The 9,295-nt window shown below is 47.1% G+C and overlaps 1 protein-coding gene across 1 annotated transcript; it reads right to left on the reverse strand.

Moving 5' to 3' along the window:
• Positions 1-1,934: 1,934 nt before the first annotated feature.
• Positions 1,935-5,664, reverse strand: LOC123167518 (cyclin-B2-2). The gene is made up of 10 exons (XM_044585357.1): positions 5,415-5,664; positions 4,602-4,785; positions 4,397-4,508; positions 3,766-3,870; positions 3,549-3,689; positions 3,353-3,442; positions 3,026-3,247; positions 2,828-2,926; positions 2,551-2,729; positions 1,935-2,445 (listed from the first exon to the last, which is right to left on the reverse strand). Exons 2-10 carry the CDS (start codon positions 4,763-4,765, stop codon positions 2,298-2,300), a joined length of 1,260 nt encoding a protein of 419 aa, XP_044441292.1. The 5' UTR covers positions 4,766-4,785; positions 5,415-5,664; the 3' UTR covers positions 1,935-2,297.
• Between the last annotated feature and the right edge of the window lie 3,631 nt (positions 5,665-9,295).

Genomic DNA, 9,295 nt, shown 5'->3' on the forward strand with positions numbered 1-9,295 from the left:
CGTTCCTACATGTCCTACTTAGGAGGACGAGGCGGCGGTGGCTCCCTGAAGATAGAATAAGGTTCTCCCCATCGATCTAGCCCCCGTCTTGGCGGTGCGTCTCACGTCATCGAAGGACGTGTGGAGGTGTTTCTCCGGTGGACCTCACGGATTCGGCTGGTGTTTGTCTTCGGTGGATCTGCATGGACCCGGTCTTCGTTCATCTGTGTTCATGCGTCTACAGGTTGAATCCTTCCGGTCTACGCTTATTGTCATCAGCGGTGGTTGCTGTTCTAGTCCTTTGGGGCCTTAGGACGACGACTTCTCGACTGTCTACTATAAGTTTTCCCTGACTCCAGTGAGGGACCGGTGATGACGGCAGCGCGCCTTCGGCTCGCTTTAGTGTTTATAGTCGTCGCTAGATGGTCTATGGACATGGATATAATTTCTGTTACTTCATGTGTTCTTTGTACTGTCATGATGTTTGATAAATAGCAGAAGTTTTACTTGCAAAAAAACACAGGATCTATGGTCCTATGTTGATTTTTTTTTTCATACGTACTATCTTGACTATGTTGAATGAATTTAAGGATTTGTATATGAGGGTGGTGGCTGTGGACGTAGATAAAAGAGGGTGACTGAGCATATAGGGGGGCAAATTTGTGAAGGCCGATTGCAGATGCTCTGAGTTGAATCAATGGTAGCTTGTAATCGATGACTGAAAGCGAGGCTCGTACAAGGCCATGGGTTGGTGGGTTGGTTGGTCAGGCTGAGGAGTGACACTTCAATCGAATTACTAATCCAGTAAATCCATCTCTTGTTTTTTCCGGATCTTGCAAGGAAATTCGCATCTCTGCAAAGTTCACAAACCACCATGGCTTGGCGTCACCAAGTCAGGGTCAAGATCAGGGGTGCACTCTACTACCCACACCTGCACGTTCACATGGATGTTGGCTTCGGATCACACCCCTTCCATTCAAATTTTGCAAGGCAGACATGCGAGGGAAGGGAACCAACGGAGACGCTGCAAACATGCCCACATGTCTCAGGTTCCTGCCACTACTAGTACTACTACTAGTATAGGTTCTTCTAATAATAATAGCTTACTCCGAGGTCCGAGTCTGCAAGTCAATCCACAAGGGGAAAAACGTTCACAAATCTAGGACCACTTTGTACTAGCTAGCACTGCCAACCTGTCTGGACAAGCCATCCAAGCCGAATTCGAATTCAAATTCCAACGGTAACCGATAGAGATTTTGCTGCCAGGGCAACAAGATCACATTGCCAGGGGCCGAAAACCATCTCAAGGGGGCATGTGTAGTGGAGTGAAGCGAATCCTGTTAATTTTCCTTGGCATTCCAGATCTTGCAATGGTAGATTCATATCTACAGGCTTGACAAGTAGTACTACACGAATTACAATGCCTTGCTAGTACTACCAGTACAAGTTTTCCCAAAGTCAAAGCACTGCAAACATGCCCAGATTCCTCCTACTTGGTCCTAGTGCCACCTTTTACTGGGTAGTGGGTTCCCCACGCTAAATTTGAATTCAAATCCAAGAACAGGCCAAATTTGAATTCTGGGACCATTATTTGCAGATTTTGCTAGCAGGAAATTCAAAAATGCTCAACAGGGAATTCAAATTTGGCATCAAATGGGCCATGAAGTTGGTCGGTTGACATTCCAGATCTTGCAAGAGATTCATATCCACAGGCTTGATAAGTTCACAAATTACAGTACCTTGTCAGTACTGCTTACTAGTACAAGTTTCCCCCCAAGTCAAACAAGTTCACACATCCATCTTCACTTCGGATCTTCCCTCCCCTTTTATTTAAATTTTCTAGTACAGAATATGACATCAAGTCAGTCAAATTTCAAATTCTGGGGCCCAATAGTATTACAGATTTTGCTACTACCAGGACAAGATCAATAATCAAAGATGCTCAACAGGACATATACTGAACAGGAAATTCAATTAATGTTTATTTGCAAGTTGTTTTTGCAGGTAGGTGTCATCATCGCACAACAAATCGAAGAATTAAATACACAACACATTCCAACACATGTAATTGGAACCCATCAACACACACACAAACTCAACTCAACTCGGATCGGATCCATGTTAAGTTATACCGAGAGAGTAGTAAAAAACGCTCGCGACGCGGCCAACATCGAACGTTGGTCTCCCTTTCTTCCTTGGTGTAAATCTCATCAGAACAGAGCACCTCAATGTACACCACCACCTCTTCCTCTTCTTCAGCTCGCATCTTTTTAGCAGTTGTTGTTACAGACACGGTGATGTAGTAAGTTGTCGGTCGGTCAGGCCCTCCTCGCGTCGAGCAGGAAGGCGGCGGGCTCCGACTTGGCGGCGCACCCGTACTTGAAGGTGCTGTACTTGCGGTGCACCCCGGTGAGCTTCCCGCGCGCCGCGCCCTGGTGCAGCTCCACCATCATCGTGCTGCAGTCCCTGCAAAACCAGTGAGCCAAACAGCCGTGTGAGTAACAAAGGCATATCACATCACTCACTGAAAGTTGGTTGGTCTGAATGAAAGACAGTGGTGTGTTTGCATACATGAGCTGTTCTTCAGAGTATTTTGTGTGCAGCTCACAGCACTTGTTCCAGGACATGCACCCGTTGAGCGTGCATTGCGCGGTGTAGATGGCCGCCGCCGCCAGCATCGACGGCTGGAACTTGAGCATCTTGTAGTCGACGAGGCTGAGCTCGATTAGGAAGAAGGAGAGCAGCTCCAGCTGATTCACAAGACGGCACCATTTGTGTCAGACAAGCAATGCACTCATAGTAGGATATGGTAATTCTGCAGGAGCAAGGTTACGAGCTATCATCTTACCTTCTTGTCAGACCCTGCTGCCTTGAGGAACCTTCTCATGAAGCAGTACGGTGTAGGGACTGACATGTTGAATTCAAGCCTGTCGACGATCTTCCTCTCCTGCAGAATTACCATATCCTAGTGTCAATTCTCTGAAGACAAAACAAGAACTCGTACCGATCGAATCGACGAAAGGTGTATGCATAACAGGATTGTTACCATGTCCAGAATATCTTCCCGGGAGTAGGCGCGATCGCAGATGAGGATCAGATCCTCGACGACTGGCACACTGACCTCCTCATACTTGCATGCCAGCAGCATGGCTGTCACGCCCACAAGCTGGAGCTTCTTCCTGGCTACATTCTCCCTGGCCAGGTATCTGTCGATGATGTTTACAGTGAGGAACAGGGTTTCACCCAGTAGCTCCAGCTTATAGTGCACCTGCATTGGACAAGAACATTGGGGTTTCTAAGAACTTTCCATTCCAGAGCATACTAAGATAAGACTACTTTGCAGAATCCACCGAGCATCGAATGGAATCCTTACCTCAATCAGCCAGTCAACCAGAATGCCGCGCATTTTCTCATTGATGTCAGATTGGTGTGCCATGTAGGTGGGGGACACACAGCTCAACTCCTACAGCACAGAGAATTTGGCAATCAGATTATTATCACCATACCAGGTCAGGTCAGGCACACAACTCTGTAGGTAACTTGACCGGGGTTCCAAGCAGATAAATTACCTCGGTCCTTCTGTAGAAGCTGTAAATTTCATCCACATATTCAACAACCGCAAGGGAGTTGCCGACGTCGCAGCTGTCGATGTCAGGCATTTCCTCCTCTTCGGTGTCCTCCATGTCGATTTCTTTGAGCTCATTGGTCATCTGGAGTAACAACAAAGCATGGATGATGAGCGATGAAACACACCAAAATGGTAGATAACTGCGTTACTCTGCTTACCATCTCATCAAGGTCATCATCTGAAGCCTTGCTGCACTCCATGTCTGAAGGAGCATGGAAGGCAGTGTCAGCATTTCTCTTCTGCCTCTCACTGCCAATTGGTGCCTGCCAAAATAAATTCAAATCCTTGAGTTGACACAGTTACCTATTTTACTCAGATTCTTGGTTCAAACAAGGCAAGGTAAAATAATCTGAATAATGCAGAAGATGGAAAATCTATAGCTGACCCAATTGAACCTACATTGATATCATTCCATATATAAAAGAGAGCACCCAGTTCAGTTAGATAAGATATACTAGTGCTTGCCTAAATCTGCTAGAACTATATTGAACCTACATTAATGATATACCATATAGTACAAGATTTGGCATGCTCAAATCTCTGAAGATTTGTACCATGTGCAAATCTTCAGATTCAGGTGTAGTAATTCAAACCATACGCAATTTGTGTGCACAAATCTGAATATATCTAACTGATAGCAAACGCAGAGTGCATTCAGGATCCACTTCCCAGCATCTAAATTCACCGAACAGGTCCTAAAATTTGCGCAAATTGGAAAGTACAGAGGTATGAACAGCAATGCACACCCAAGACAGTACCAAAACAGCAAGGATTTTTAGTTGCCTATACCAGCGGGGCGTTTGCAGGCTGCGTTTGCTGCAGGATGGCGGCGAATTTCCTGGTGACCGGCCGGTGGCCGACGGCGCCAGCTTGGCTCTTGGCACCGGCGGCGGCGGGTTTTCTGAAACATGGAAAGAAACTCGGAGCGATTAGAGATCCAGTTCTGAATTGAACTGGGGTTCGAAATTCAGCCATGGATCGGTGGATTGCTCACTCTTGCAGGCCCCTCTTGCTGACGGCCTGGGGCTGGTGAGGGGCGCCGAGGATGTTCTTGATGTCCCTCAGGGCCCTGCGGTTGGTGTTGGCCGCCGCCTCCGACGCCAGCTTCACGCCCTCCATGGCCGCGCCCCGGTGGTTCTCGGATCTCATGTTCTCCATTGCTGACGGAAGAGGAAACCCTGCACCAGGAGGAAAAATCAAATTCAGAAACAGAGGAAACGCATCCGCAGAAGGAAGAAAAAGCGGGATCTTTTGGTTCGAATCGCTGCCGATTTCTCATCGGGCGCGTGGGACGAGCCAAGAACTCTGGATTTGGCCAAGAAACCGATGGAAAATCTCGCGAATCCGAAACCCAAACGAGCAAGAACGCCCTACTGGACTCGCCGGGGAGATCCAGGAAGAAACCCCGCACGCGCCGAAGCAAAAAAGGAAAGTTCGAGCAGCTGGAACTCTGCCAGCACAGACCACGCCGCCAAGAATCAAGCTTCTTGCCGATCTACTGCTCGAATTCCAAGCAAGAACAACCGGGACCCCCCAAAGATCCGCCGCAAGAACGCCAAAGAACCCACGCCGCGAGCCGCCCCGACGCAATCGCGCGCTCTGAGCTAGCGCCTCCCCCCGAATTCATCCATCCAGGCCGGAGATCCGAGGGGGGCAGAGCTCGCAGCGCCAAATCCGGCAAGAAACCCTCAAGAAACCCACCAAAGAACCCCATCCCGTCAAGAACAAGAACAAGAAACGCCCCCTCAACCCCGTTCAAGAACGCGCCCATCCGTCGATCCAAGAAGAAGAAGCTACCGTGACGGACCTCGTTGCTCGGCGAGGGCGGGGGAGGGGAGGGGGGAAGGGGAAGCTGCCGCCGCCTGTCTCTCCCTGGCTCGGGAGTAGCTCGCCGCTGCGGCTGCTGCAGGGGAGGAGCGGGGAGAGCGTAGGAGAGAGACGGGCGGATGGGGATTGGGATCGGGAGGAGGCAGGGGCGAGATAAAATAGGGGCCTGCCTGAGGCGGATGCCGCGTTCGAACCCCAACGGTCGTGGGATCCGGGCCGTCGGATGCTGATCCGACGGCCGGAGAAACGTGTGGGCTGGCCTTAACGGCTAGGGGATCCCTTCCACCGCATGTGCTTTCAAAACGGGCTTTATTATCTTCCCTTCTTGTGAATGTGGCGTCAGCTTTAAGATAGATGGAGATAGATAGATTGGGTGCCCATGTTTGTTTCTTTCTTCTTTTACTCGAACCACTGGGATTTTCGCATGCGTGGTTTGTATTCGGTGCGCGGGGCGGAAACGCAAGGCGCGGCGTGGGGTGGTGTGGCGTGTGGGATGGGACCAAAGGACGTTGGGCGGTTTCGGTTTGCCCCCCGTGATGGGTCTGGGATTCGCCCGTTGGAGGGTTGCCACGCACCGTGGTAGATAGACGGGGTGCCGTGTTTGTTTTCTTTTTTATTTAATTATTGGAATTGCTGGGATTTCATCTATGTAGTTTGTATTAGGTGCGCGGGGTGGAACCGTGCGGCGCGGCGCGGTGCGGCGTGGCGTGTGGGATGAGACCAAAGGACGTTATGCGGTCTGGTTCGCCCCGTGATGGGTCTGGGATTTGACCGTTGGAAGGTTGGCACTGTAGTAGATAGACATGGTGCCATGCTTGTTTTCTTTTTTATTTAATTATTAATGGAATTACTGGGATTTCATTTGTGTAGTTTGTATTCGGTGCGTGGGGCGGAACCGCGTGGCGTTGTGTGCCGTGTGGGATGAGACCAAGGGACGGCAGGCGGTTTGTTGTACTCTCTGATGGGTCTGGGATTCGACCGTTGGAGGGTTGCCACGTACTGTAGTAGATAGACAGGGTGCCATGTTTGTTTTCTTATTCTTTTATGTAATTATTGGAATTACTGGGATTTCGTAGGTGTAATTTGTATTCGGTGCATGCGCTGAACCGCGGGGTGCGGCGCGGCTCCGCGTGGCGTGCTGGATGAGACCATGAGACCGTGTGCGGTTTTCTTTTACCCTGTGATGGGTATGTAATTTGACCTTTGGAGGGTTCCCATGTCGTAGATAAATAGGGTTCCATGTTTATTACCTTATTCTTTTATTTAATTACTAGAATTACTGGGATTTCGTAGGTGTAGTTTGTATTCGGTGCACACGCTGAACCGCGGGGCGCGACGCACCCTGGCGTGGCGTGTTGGATGAGACCATAAGACGGTGGGAGGTTTTCTTTTACCCTATGATGGGTCTGTGATTTGACCTTTGGAGGGTTGGGACGTCGTAGATAGATATGGTGCCATGTGTGTTACCTTATTCTTTTATTTATTTACTGGATTTACTGGGATTTCATAGGTGTAATTTGTATTCGGTGCATGCGCTGAACTGCGGCGCGCGACGCGGCCCGGCGTGGCATGTTGGATGAGACTACGAGACGGTGGGCAGTTTGTTTTACCCTGTGATGGGTCTGTGATTTGACTGTTGGAGGGTTGCCACGTCGTAGATAGATAGAGTGCCATGTTCGTTTCCTTATTCTTTTATTTAATTATTGGAAGTACTGGGATTTCGTAGATGTAGTTTGTAATCGATGCGCGGGCGGAAACGCGCGACATGGCGCGACGTGTGGACTGAGACCAAGGGACGGCAGATGGTTTGTTTTGCCTTGGTGGTGGGTCTGGGATTCGACTATTTGAGGGTTGCCATGCTCGTAGATAGATAGGGTGTCATACTTATTTCCTTTTTCTTTTATTTAATTATTGGAATTACTTGGATTTCGTAACTGTAGTTTGTATTCGATGCACGCGTGCAACCGCGTGGCAAGGCGTAGCGTGTGGGATGAGACCAAGGGATGGTGAGCTATTTGTTTCCTTCTTCTTTTGTTGGAACCACTAGGATTTCGTAGGTGTAGTTTGTATTCAGTGCGCAGCAGAAACGCGCGGCATGGCGTGTGGGATGAGGCCGAAGGATGGTTTGTGGTTTGTTTTGCCTTGGTGATGGGTCTGAGATGTGACCGTTGGAGGGTTGCTGCGTAGTAGATAGACAGGGTGCCATGTTTGTGTCCTTTCTTTTTATTTAATTATTGGAATACTTGGGATCTTATATGTGTAGTTTGTATTTGGTGCGCCCGGAATCGCACGGCGCGGCGTGGCTGTCGGAGGTAAATCCGGCAGATCTTAGGTAGGGGGTTCCGAGTTGGTGATCTTGACTTGATGGTAACAGGAAGCAGAGAAACACAATATTTACCCAGATTCGGGCCCTCTCGAAGAGGTAAAACCCTACGGCATGCTTGTATTATATTGATTGTGGATGTGGTACAAAGTACATGATGATCTACCTCGATATCGTATGAATGAATCTAACCTTGGCTCTACAGACTAAACTCTCGGCTTATATGAGGACCAAGAGGTACTTAGGGTTACACATGGTCGATTGCAGCTACAGATAAACATGTCGAATATTTGAATATTCCTTGAAGTATACGCCAAATTTTCGGACGATTTCATCCTGAGTACGCTGAGGGTCGCCATAGCTGATGCGGCCCATTCTTCAATTGTCGGTGATCCTCGGCCTGACCCATGAATGATTGGCCGGCGTGGTGAGTACCCCCTAATATAGGGCACCGTCAATGACGTATGGCAGGAGACCAAGGGACGGTGATCAGATTGTTTTACCTTGTAATTGGTCTGGGATCTGTTCTAGGGTTGCCATGTCATAGATAGATAGAGTGACATGTTTGTTTCCTTCTTATTTATTTATTTATTTATTGGAATAACTGTGATTTCATAGGTGAAGTTTGTATTTTATGCAGGCGGAGCCACGCGGCGCGGCTTGTGGGATGAGACAAGGGGACGGTGGACAGTTTGTTTTACCCTGTAATGGGTCTAGAGTTTGACCGTTGGAGGGTTGTCATGTTGTAGATAGATAAAGTGAAATATTTGTTTCCTTCTTCTTTAATGAATTGGAATAACTGGGATTTCATATGTTTATTTTATATTTGGTTCGTGTGGAACCACGCAGCGCGACGTGTGGGATGAGACCAAGGGACGGTGGACAGTTTGTTTTACCTGTGATGGGTTTGGGATTTGACCGTTGAAGGGTCTTTGTTTTTCCCCATTCTATTTTGGTTCTTTACCCGTGTTTATTGAGTTTCTTATTTTCTTTCTTATTATTTTTCTTCGGTTTACTTTGTTTTTCTTGGCATCTTTCTTAATTTTCATTGTTTTCGAAATCTATGGCGTCCATCTTTTTTTCTCTTAAATACAAGTTTTGAACCCTTTTTTGAATACACGTTAAAAAATTTCGAACAAACAGGTGAACAATTTATTAATGGGAAAAATATTTTGTCACACAATATGTATTTTTACATATACATCTGGAACATTTTTATATATATGTTTAATATTTTCAAAACATAGACTTAATATTTTTTAAATATATTTTTATGTCTACTTTTATTCAATGCAGGATGCATATTTTTCTTATACATCAGGAACATTTTTAATTCACGTTTCTCATTTTTTAAATACATGATCAACATTTTTTAATACACATTGTATATTTTCTGTATACATGAGAAATAATTTTCTAGTCCAATTTATAATTTTTCAAATACTTGATTAGCATTTTATAAATAGTTGATCAACATATTTTTCATACAAGTCATATATTTTTTGTATACAATTTTCATATACATGCGAAACATTTTG

The sequence above is a fragment of the Triticum aestivum genome, chromosome 7D, assembly GCF_018294505.1.
Source record: "Triticum aestivum cultivar Chinese Spring chromosome 7D, IWGSC CS RefSeq v2.1, whole genome shotgun sequence".
NCBI classification, from domain to species: Eukaryota; Viridiplantae; Streptophyta; class Magnoliopsida; order Poales; family Poaceae; genus Triticum; species Triticum aestivum.